This window comes from Gaeumannomyces tritici (assembly GCF_000145635.1).
Source record: "Gaeumannomyces tritici R3-111a-1 unplaced genomic scaffold supercont2.1, whole genome shotgun sequence".
NCBI classification, from domain to species: domain Eukaryota; kingdom Fungi; phylum Ascomycota; class Sordariomycetes; order Magnaporthales; family Magnaporthaceae; genus Gaeumannomyces; species Gaeumannomyces tritici.
In genome coordinates, this window is record NW_008804545.1 from 5,726,380 (window position 1) to 5,736,818 (window position 10,439).

Here is a 10,439-nt window from a genome sequence, read left to right on the forward strand (position 1 = left end):
GGGGGGGGGGGCGACCTGGTTAGCGTGATCTAGGAGCGAAAGGGTACCAACTCATCCTTTTCTAGAAGTCCTTTTCTAGAAGTGACTTACATGAAAGAATGTCGTGCCCAGGAGCGTACCATATCTGTGGGCGTATTGGTTAGTACCGACGTACAATGTCTCGGACAGGCACGCCATGTGCTAGCCTGGTGGGAGGGGAGGTCCACGGCGAGACGCTGACATACGAGATGATATGGTACGGCGCCGGCGAGAAGATGATGGAGCGGTCCGACATGATGACGATGGAGCTGGTCTGACCCACTTTGGGGAGATCGCGACAAGGTTGGTTTGGGAAGACGGAAGATATTAGCGCAGCGTTCTTGCTCGGTCCCTCTTTCCGAAAGTTCTTCTAGCTTCAACTACAGACGATGCGGAATGAAGTTGTCATCTGGAAAGTTGTCCTTTGGAAACAAAACAACGGAAGCTCCGGAACGCTGAGCTGTTCGAAGATGGAGACACTTTGAATTGACGAAACCTTGACCACTGGGGTGCAGCAGGGGTAGGCGTAGATCCCTGTGCTCGAGTATCCGCTAGTCACGTGCTTTCGCGGAAGCTTCCTGTTTGTCCCAATCGCGCCGCTCGTGCATTTCCCCATGTTTAAGTGCTGCCTAAACATGGGCCACCAGTTGATTGATGACGGCATCTGCCTGCCCCTGACATAAAAGTCAACGGCAAAAAGGGAAGCCTGTTCGTTCTGGTCTTCCATATGTCATGTAAACACTGCACGCCGACTCGCCTTCGTACCAATTACCAGAGCCACCGTCGCAACCATGGCGGATAAGGAAGTGACCGTCTTCATCATCGACCTGGGCCAGTCCATGGGCGACTGCAATGGCGGGCGCGTCGAGCCCGACCTGGATTGGAGCATGCGCTATGTCTGGGACAAGCTCTGCACCATCGTGGCTGCCTCACGCAAGACGTGGCAGGTCGGCGTCGTGGGCCTGCGCACCGACGACACGAACAATATCCACCACAAGGGTCACGAGGACGGCTACGAAAACATCTCGGTCCTGCAGCCCGTCGGGCCCATGTCCATGACCTCGCTCAAGGAGCTGCGCGGGCAGATTGCACCCAGCAACACCAACTCCGGCGACGCCATCTCGGCAATCGTCGTCGCTATAGATCTAATTGACAATGCGGCCCCCCAGCGACTCAAATATAAACGCAAGATTGTGCTTGTCACCGACGGCCAGGGTCCGATGGACGAAGACTCGCTGGAGGACATCTGGGCGCGGATCAACCAGCTCAACATCGAGCTTACTGTAGTGGGGGTTGACTTTGACGACGCGGACTATGGCTCCAAGGAAGAGGATAAAACGCGGGTCAAGGTATGCCTTGTATCAAGGGTTGATCAGTTCAAAATGTGCCTACTAACCAGCCAGCGCATAGACGACAAACGAGAAACTCCTAAGGACCCTGACTGGCAATTGCAAGGATGCCGTTTTCGGTACCATGGCCGAGGCCGTGGAGGAGCTTCAAAACCCCAGGATCAAGACCACGAGGCCATACAAGACTTTCGATGGCCAGCTGACGCTTGGAGATCCCAAGGCGTACGGCAGTAGCGCCCTGAGCATCCGCGTCGAGCGCTACTTCAAGACCAAGGCCGCGCATGCTGTCTCCGCCAGCACCGTGGTGGTCAAGTCCGAGGATGCTACCCAGTCGACGCGGACGGTGCGCGGCGAGGAGGACGACAGCGTCCCGGCCGACGGCATGCTCACCGGGCTCCAGACAGCCAGAAACTACCAGATCAAGGACGAAAGCGCCCCCGGCGGCAAGCGGGATGTCAAGTTTGAAGGGTTGGCCAAGGGCTACGAGTACGGGCGGACGGCCGTCCACATCAGCGAGTCTGAGCACAACATCACCAAGCTCGAGACGACCAAGGAGTTTACCATTATTGGCTTCATTCCCAAAGAAAAGGTTGGCTTTGTCCCCTTCTCCCTTTGGTGGTATTACCCGCTGTGAATCGTACTTCACTCTTTAGTCGAGAGTGTTTCGTGGCCGCTAATCTAATCTTCAACCCGCAGTTTGAGCCATTCCTCAGCATGGGCGAGGCCTGCGTGACCCTTGCAGCAAAGTTCAGCGAGAAGGACGAGGTTGCGCTTTCGGCTCTCATCAACGCGCTCTACGACACAGAGTCGTATGCGGTTGCCCGACTGGTGACCAAGGACGGGAAAGACCCGCAGCTAGTGCTCTTGATGCCCGAAAGCGACGTCGAGTTCGAGTGTCTGTACGATGTGCCTCTGCCGTTCGCCGAGGATCTGAGACACTACCAGTTCCCACCCCTGGACAAGGTTGTCACGTTGAGCGGTCAAACAATGACGACGCATCGCCTGCTACCAAGCGACGCGCTGGAGCAAGCAATGAGCGACTACGTCGACGCTATGGATCTGTCCTCCTACAACACTGGTGACGACGATGAGTAGGTTCTATCTATCGAGCCCCGTTTCCGCCTCGCTGCTGACCTGTTTCGTTAGACCATCCGAATATGCGCCAATAGACGAAACATTCTCGCCCATGATCCACCGTGTCAACCAGGCAATCCGGCAACGCGTAGTCCATCCTGATAAGCCGATACAGCCGGCAACGGGCATACTGACACGCTACTCGATGCCGCCAGAAAAGCTTGTCGACGAAGCTGCCGATCAGATCAAAGAACTTATACGAATCGCCGATGTCAAGAAAGGTACGCCCTCCCCCCGAGATGAAGACTGATGAAAACCAGACACATGGATTTTGGGCACGTTCTTTGCATGCTAACCGTCACACACCATCCTGTCCAGTCCCGCCCAAAGTCAAAGGTAAACGCCAGCGTGAAACGGTTAAGCCAATGTCCGGGCTGGATGTGGACGCCCTGCTGGGCAAAGAAGGGCCCAAGAAGCGGGCAAAAATCACCGCGGAGAACTCGGTACCCGAGTTCAAGCAGATGCTGGCGGTGGCGGATGAAGTGTCCACGATCGAGGACGCGGCACGGCAGATGGGTGTCATCATACGGGATCTGATCCAGAACAGCATGGGGGACGCCAACTACGACCGAGCGACCGAGAACATGCGTGTTATGCGGGACGAGCTCGTGGGACTCGAGGAGCCCGAGCTTTACAACGACTTCGTACGCTCGCTAAAAAAGATGATCGCGACGGGCGACCTCTGTGGAGATAGGCGCGAGATGTGGTGGTACATCAAGCTGGGGAAGCTGGGGTTGGTGTCGACGAAGGAGTCAGAGGTCTCTACCGTGACGGAGGAGGAGGCTCTCGAGTTTACGCGGACCGGTGTGTAGGCCAGTTGTTGAAGAGATGGATATCTTCTTGTCTGTTCGCCCTGTGCTACGGCCTTGATATCGAGCTTATGTTCCCGAACAGTGACGTGAATGTATAAATGCGATGAAATCAAACGAACATGACTTGATGCATATAACTTGGATATGCCTCTATTCGACGAGTGGGTGGGCGTTTGCCCGCAATACAGCGCTTGTTTGCTTCGGCGTCCTAGTTACTACATGCAGCCTACAAACAAGCCACGGGAGGTGCTACAATGACTGGGTGGTCTGCGGGCATATGTTTTCGCGAGGCATCTACCGTACTAGCTTGTTCCACGACGGGCACAGCACAACTACCCATGTCGATACTCGTGGGCCGAAGAGTTTGGGTCACATTTCGACATCACTCGAGGTGCCACCTCGTCTCCTGCCACCGCTGGTTACCAAAAATAGGAGGGCCATACTACCTTGGCCCGGCGTGCTCCCCGAGCCCCTCCAAGTTTACTGTGACGGCCGGGCGCTCTTTCCACGGACTTGGACAGCACCCTTGGGTTGGCTCGTTTGTCGCTCCTTCCAGAAGGCGCTCCCAGATTACGCCCGTTAGCCTTGCAGGTAATAGCCCGCCTGACACCATCAGATCGGATGACTCTAGCTGAGGTCAACTAGAGGTGCCTACTTCAGCAAAACTCGATTATTTATTCATCCAACCCTCATCTCTCCCGACCAACAGCCTCTGTCGCAATGACCTCGACCAATACTGAGGAGAGCGTGCGTTGGCTCCGGCAAGCGTTCGGCAAGGACGCCGTAGCAGACCTAGACCTAGGAACTCTCTCGAAAGATAGCTCCAAAACCTCCAGCGCCTCAACCTCGGCTGAAACCATGGTTGGCCACGACCAAGCCGCGCGCCGCACTGGGCCCAGTAAGATCATGAAGGCCGTCGCCGGTCTCGGCAACAGGGACAGCTCATCCGACTCTGATGGACCGACCGCCAAGAATTCGGTGAGCAGCACATCAGCCGCCGCCGCCGCCAAGGCTCCGAGGGCTGGCTACCGCCACATGCTCAAGCGCGGCGACTTCAAACGCGCGCCCGAGGTCAACCTCAAGGCCGCCGGCGAGGTCCAGCGCAGCCAGATGTCGGAGCCGCTCAGGCTCGTCGCGAGGGAGATATCGCCCAGCGGCTGGGTCTTCACGCCGTGGGAGATTGTGCTCAAGTACCCGAGGCACTTCGTCGGTAACGCCAACCGTGGGCCCGCGTCGCCCTACTTCCAGGCACCCGCCGTGCTCGACAACCAGATCTGGGACTTCTTCTACATACAGCCGCTCGCGCTTGACGAGAAGCCCGTGCTCCTGGTCCCCGTCGCCAACGTGAACCACCTGCTCGACTACGTCAACGCCGCCCTGGGCATCCGCCTGACCGTGCCCGTGGGCGACAGCGCCGCCAAGTTCAACGTTCAGTTCGGCATCGGCAACACCCCGCGGCCCCGCTACCTCGGCCGCTCGGCCAGCTCAGCCGACTTTGACCGCCTCCGGGAGGAGCTCTCGTCGATGCGGCCCACGACCGAGCCGCTCGAGGGCGCGACCGGCCAGGCCATCGAGCTCTTCCGCGATCTCGTCGACGGCCTCTGTCGCTTCTCTGACAACAAGAACGGCGCGGCCAAGAAGAAGAAGAAGGCCCGCCAACGGGTTGCCGCACGCCAACAGTGGGGTCGGGCTACTAAGCGGGTGCAGCGCTACCTTGGCATTCGCCAGAAAACTAGGGGCAGGAACACTATACCCAGAGCTAAGGACAGCAGTGAGTACTCCATTGAAGGATAAATCCTACACATGATGGCAGATGTCTAACATATGCGAACCCAAGACACGGGCGGGACTCCGGATATTTCAGGTCTGACTCTGAAGCAGCAAAAGCCTGACATCAAGCTCGTGTGTGTGGACGTTGAGACATACGAGCGCAGCCATGACCTTGTCACCGAGATCGGTTTCGCTGAGCTCGACACTTCGAGACTCCGTGGCATCCCGCCCGGCGATGGTTGCCAAAACTGGTTCTCTCTGATCCAGGGATCCCACTACATCATCAAGGAGAACAGCTGGGCCAAGAACGGCATCCATGTCGAGGACAATCGGAGAAACTATAGCTTCGGTACCTCCAACGTCGTACCCCTGAGGACCATGCACAAGATTGTCGAGAAAACTCTTGGGCGGCGGGCCCTGAAGGCCGAGTACGAGCGATCCGATGAGGCGCAGCTTGCGTCTGTCGTGCTGGTCGGGCACGATATTGCAGCGGACATTGAGCACCTCCAGAAGATCGGATACGACGCCCGCAATGCTCCAAGGATCGTCGATGTCATCGACACGGCACAGATGCACCAGCATTGGAGGCGCGAGAAGAACCCGGCTAGTTTGGGACGCGTGCTGGCCGGTCTGGAGATCTCGCACCGCTACCTCCACAATGCTGGAAACGATGCAATGTACACTCTTCAGGCGTTGCTGGTGCTGGCCAGCAAGGCCCGCCAGGACAGTTTTGACCGAACAGCAGGCAAGAAGACGTAAGTGCCCGATGAGAAGAGATGGATTCATTGCGAGCTTCCGTCCAGTCCGAGTAAAGGACGCAGAAGTTTCTGTCCAAAACTAACACTGGTCATCCCGCAGGGCCAGAGACACTCAGTCGGTGGATGATAGTGACGGCGGCTGGAGCACAGGTGGCGAGCTGAGTGATGGAGGCGATGCTGTCGGCCTTGAAAGTGAACGCGATTGAGCAGTCGCGACACGGACACATCAGGCAGTCATCGCCAGCCCCCTCTGGTGCGACGAGACTGCGATAATCCATGGATATTGCGGCTGAAAAAAAAAAGACGATGAAAATCACCCACGAACACCCGAGTATTTTGAGCAGAGATGCATATTGGTATTCAGTTCGTAGAAGCTCATTGGTACCTGATAACAGACACTCTATAAAACCCAATCCCCTTACCCAACTCCGTACGCCTTTGCCATGAAAGTGTCGTTATATAAATATATTTTGTGTTGTACAACCATCCTGGTAACTCTCACAGATCGATACAAGCCCCCTGTGAGCACATGCTATGACGTCGTCTTCTCCAGCAGCTCCTTCGCCTCGTTGACCTTGGTGGCCAGGTATGGGCTGCCGCCGCGGTCGGGGTGGTTGAGAAGCATCAGGTTGCGGTGCGCCTTGCGGACCTTGTCCTTTGTGATGGTCTGCTCGCTGGAAGGGGGAAACAAGGAGATGGTCAGCCCCGGTTGATAAATGTACCCGCAAGCTCTCCGTTCCCTTCCCATGGGGGCTTACTTGAGCGAGAGGATCAGCGACGCCTCCTTCTTGGTCATCTTCTGCTCGAAGCCGCCCTTGTAGAAGGCCTTACCGAGGGCACCGACGCCGCCGCGGGACCTCCTGAAGGCGACGAGTCCTGCCCGGCCCTGCAAATGGGGGTTGTGGTTGGCGAATGTTAGCCGGTGTTCCCGAGCCTGACATGCAGCGGGACAACTCCCTCCTGCTCCGTCCGTCGTCCGCGGCCCGGGGAGGGGCAAAAGAGGGTCCGATCGTACAAGAAAGGCCGCAACGGCAGCTCCGCCGACGAGCGCGAACATGCTAGACATCTTTGGGGGGGGAGTGAGGGTGGGCTGGCGAGAGGTTCCCCGGTGTTGTTGGTTTCGGTACGCTCGGCGCGGGAGGGTGGTGAGCGGCTGGGCGCAATGCGAAGGAGTTCGGCGTGCGGGTTCGACCGGAGGGTGAGGCGACCCAAGTTTTTCGCGAATCGCAAGGCCATCGGCGCCGGGCAGGCGGGCCCGCCAAAAAAAAAGGAAGCTAGGAAATTCTTGATAAGATAAGAAAAGAAACGCACGGTCCGGGAAAATGCCACTTGGGCAAATCAGCGGGCGATTTGCAGAAGGCGGCCCCACCAAAAAAAAATCGGAGGGACTGCCCATTCTGGTGGGCTGGCTGGCAGAAAAAAAAGGAAGCAATCCCCATACTTTAGCCTCGCTGTTCGTGAAAGCAGGAGCGTAGAGGAAGCAAGCTCCAGGACCCTCTTGACAGCAAAGATGAGGTATGTCCTCCAAGTCCCTCCCGACAGCTGTGCAGATGCTTTCACTCTGCGAACGCTCCGGCTAATAGCAACTTTTGCCCCTTCCCTCCAGGATCGAGACGTGCTATTTCTGTTCGCGCCCAGCCTACCCGGGCAAGGGCATATCATTCGTCAGGAACGATGCGCGCGTATTCCGCTTTTGCAGGAGCAAATGCCACAAGAACGTGAGTTGAGCATCTTACCAGGACCCTCCCTCTCTCGGTGGCGGACTCGAGAGACGGCGACGGCCATGGCGGCCGGAGAAAAGAAAGGGCGCACACCGTCCTTTCGTTCCCTTGCATCGAAAAAAGCCGCCGAGGATACTACTGCCGCCAACACCTACTAACTCATACGTGGCAAAACCTCTAGTTCAAAATGAAGCGCAACCCCCGCAAGCTCAAGTGGACCAAGGCCTTCCGCAAGGCGGCCGGCAAGGAGATGACGGTGGACTCGACGCTGCAGCTGGCGGCGCGGCGCAACGTGCCGGTGCGGTACAACCGCGAGCTGGTGCAGAAGACGCTCAAGGCCATGGAGCGCATATCCGAGATCCGGTCGCGGCGCGAGCGCGTCTTCTACCGGCGCCGCATGGCCGGGCGGCGCGAGCGCGAGGTGGCGGCGGCGCGCAAGCTCGTGGCCGAGGGCGAGCACCTGCTCCCGCGCCTGCGCGGGTCCGAGAAGCGCCGCATCGCCGAGGAGAAGGGCATCCCCGTCGACGAGGTCGAGGCGCTCACGCTCGACCAGATGCTCGAGCTCAAGAGCGGCGGCAAGAAGCGCGCCGGCAAGGTGTTTGGCAGGGAGGTGCTGCGCCAGAGGGTCCGGGCCGACGGCGGCGTCGACACGGTGGTCGAGAGGACGACGGGGGTAGCCGGGGAGGACGAGGACGACGACGACGACGGGGGCGACAGCGACGAGGACGATGCGGACGGCATGGATACGGACTGATGAGACAGAGGAGGACGCCATGCCTGTTTCCTCCTTGTCTGGCTATTGGTTCCCGGCTTGGCACTCTCCGGCGTTTATCCCGACGGCCTTTTGTTTTATTTCTTTGACTTTAAGCGTAACACTCGAGAATTGGGCATCACCGGCGTTTTTCCTGGAGGGTAACAAAATATGGGTATAATGGCTTGTGGTATATAAATCATTTTGGCTCTGCCTCCAACTTCCCCCCACGGAATGAACGGTACCTAGCTTCACACACACAAGACGTCCCGTCCCGCAGATAAATCCTTGCTTCTGTTCACTCTACATCTCGTTCGCTCTGGTGGTACGTCTTGGGCGGGGGAGCCAGGCCGGCGTCGACGTCCTTGACTATTTTGGCCTGCAGTTGGTCCATAGTCGGCCGCTCCCAGGGCGGCACCGCGCCGCCGTCGCCGCCGTTGCCGTCGGACCAGTTCCCCGCGCCTCCCCTGCCGCCCAGGCCTCCGCTCCTGGGCTGGGCGAGGCTGGCGCCGACGAGCGCGTGGGCCTTGCGGGCCTCGGCCTCGCGCTCGGCCGAGTCGGCCGCGTCCCCGCCATCGTAAAAGTTGCCGGCGCCGCCCCGCCCCGCCCGGCTGTACGGGGCGGAACCACCGCTGGCGGCTGGGGGTTGTGCGAGCGACGAGGCCGTCTTTTGCGCTTCCAGGTCCTGCTGGGGCCGGAAACGGGGACGCGTTGGCGCGAGGGGAGGTTACCATTGGACTCTTGTTACATCTCAAAAAAAGATACATAGGGATGTATCACGTGGGCGGGCTTTTAAGATCTTCCTTCACCAATTAAGGAAAGAAAAGGGGGGGAGTGAGGTCATTTCATACTGTTGACGCCTTGCTCGCCTTGGCCACGTCCTCGACGTCCTTCTTGGAGTAAAAGTTCCCGGCACCCCCACGGCCTACTCGCTTGTAGACCTCGTCCGACATGTCGTCTGGGCGCTGTTCCTTGTTATCGTCGTTGGGCGTGGGATTTTCCGACCGAGACGGACGGTGGCCGTCGTGGTTTGGTTGATGAGGAGGAACAAAAAAGCGGAACATTTTTTTCTTCTTTTCTTTTTTATCTCTTTCGAGTCTCACTATTCAATGATGCTCTTTGCTAGCTCGCCCGATCGATATGCTTCGTGCGTGCGTTGGGCTCGCCTGCGAGCTTATCATGAGCGGGCTGTGGAATCACTACTAATTGAAGCCACACATCAGTGGGAAAAAAGCCCCTGGGCGAAAGTGCATGGCCCCCAGCGCCACCTCGCTTGCCTTCCCCGACAGACCCCCTTGAATCACAGTGCTTGACACTTGTCGCGAGGAGTCGTGGGTTTCGAAACAAGCATTTCGGTCATGAGGCGGCCGCCTCTAGTTCAACCCTACCTAGGGAATGCTTTGTATTTACCGCACCCCTTTCTCTTCTTTCTGGCTCTCTCGCGGGCCTGTTCCGGGCTGAATGGGTTGAATTCCAAGGCCCCGCCGTCCCATGGTTTCTGGGAGCTACCAATGCCTGCCGACCTGGCATTTGAGCTTGGACATACCAGACCCGTTTTCATATACCTCCAACACCGGCAATGGGCACGCGGTGCTGGTTCTGTGACTGCCGGTGGGCCGTTTCGATGCCCTGGATGGACTTGATCCTAGTCACCGGCAGACAGCAGCCCGGCGGGGCGGCTTCGTGTTTTCACCGAACGCTTCCAAACGAACAGCACAGCACAGGGCTCCATTTCTCCCTCTCCCTGTTCGGTAGGGCTTCAACCTGCCGTATGTTCCTGTGATACAGCACATGTCATGTGCCTATCCGGGCACTCCTCCTGCCCCCGTCTCTCCGATGTTCCACCCAACCACAAACAACGGGGCCCGGCAGGGCGGTTTCTCGCCGATCAGCCGCCCCCCGCCTAGCCTCTCTCTGCTCGGCTCCACGGGCGGGAGATGAGGTTGGTCGACACGGGTCACGCTTCCCGCCCCCGAAGAACTCAGAGAGAGAAAGAAAAAAAAGAAGAAAAAAGGGAGAAAAAATAATACCCGCGCACGTTCCCCGTCCCAAACCTCGGGAGAAAGCCATGAAAATCCGGCACCGGCCGCGCGGCTCTATTTTCTCCCTCCAGCCAAGGAGGTCTC

The 10,439-nt window shown here is 58.1% G+C and overlaps 6 protein-coding genes across 6 annotated transcripts in view; 3 read left to right on the plus strand and 3 right to left on the minus strand.

Moving 5' to 3' along the window:
* Positions 1-503, minus strand: part of GGTG_01812 (hypothetical protein) — a 1,447-nt gene extending 944 nt beyond the window's left edge. The window contains exons 1-2 of the mRNA XM_009219583.1: positions 225-503; positions 91-124 (exon numbers count right to left, since the gene is read on the minus strand). Of these exons, the coding sequence (XP_009217847.1) occupies positions 91-124; positions 225-274 (84 nt within the window). The 5' untranslated portion in view covers positions 275-503. The remainder of the gene's footprint in view (positions 1-90; positions 125-224) is intronic.
* A 143-nt stretch (positions 504-646) lies between these two features.
* Positions 647-3,444, plus strand: GGTG_01813 (hypothetical protein). Its single transcript, XM_009219584.1, has 5 exons — positions 647-1,367; positions 1,429-1,956; positions 2,064-2,458; positions 2,514-2,722; positions 2,820-3,444. Exons 1-5 carry the CDS (start codon positions 810-812, stop codon positions 3,311-3,313), a joined length of 2,184 nt encoding a protein of 727 aa, XP_009217848.1. The 5' UTR covers positions 647-809; the 3' UTR covers positions 3,314-3,444.
* A 727-nt stretch (positions 3,445-4,171) lies between these two features.
* Positions 4,172-6,163, plus strand: GGTG_01814 (QDE-2-interacting protein; the record flags this gene model as incomplete). Its single annotated transcript, XM_009219585.1, has 3 exons — positions 4,172-5,084; positions 5,151-5,838; positions 5,942-6,163. The coding sequence occupies 3 exons, from the start codon at positions 4,172-4,174 to the stop codon at positions 6,045-6,047; spliced, it is 1,707 nt and encodes a 568-aa protein (XP_009217849.1). The 3' UTR covers positions 6,048-6,163.
* Positions 6,164-6,173: 10 nt separating this feature from the next.
* On the minus strand, positions 6,174-7,070 carry GGTG_01815 (mitochondrial import inner membrane translocase subunit tim-14). Its single transcript, XM_009219586.1, has 3 exons — positions 6,857-7,070; positions 6,600-6,727; positions 6,174-6,515 (listed from the first exon to the last, which is right to left on the minus strand). The coding sequence occupies exons 1-3, from the start codon at positions 6,905-6,907 to the stop codon at positions 6,374-6,376; spliced, it is 321 nt and encodes a 106-aa protein (XP_009217850.1). The 5' UTR covers positions 6,908-7,070; the 3' UTR covers positions 6,174-6,373.
* Positions 7,071-7,351: 281 nt separating this feature from the next.
* Positions 7,352-8,316, plus strand: GGTG_01816 (ribosome biogenesis protein RLP24; the record flags this gene model as incomplete). The annotated part of the gene is made up of 3 exons (XM_009219587.1): positions 7,352-7,356; positions 7,448-7,559; positions 7,744-8,316. 3 exons carry the CDS (start codon positions 7,352-7,354, stop codon positions 8,314-8,316), a joined length of 690 nt encoding a protein of 229 aa, XP_009217851.1.
* A 295-nt stretch (positions 8,317-8,611) lies between these two features.
* Positions 8,612-9,266, minus strand: GGTG_01817 (hypothetical protein; the record flags this gene model as incomplete). Its single annotated transcript, XM_009219588.1, has 2 exons — positions 8,612-8,998; positions 9,165-9,266. The coding sequence occupies 2 exons, from the start codon at positions 9,264-9,266 to the stop codon at positions 8,612-8,614; spliced, it is 489 nt and encodes a 162-aa protein (XP_009217852.1).
* Between the last annotated feature and the right edge of the window lie 1,173 nt (positions 9,267-10,439).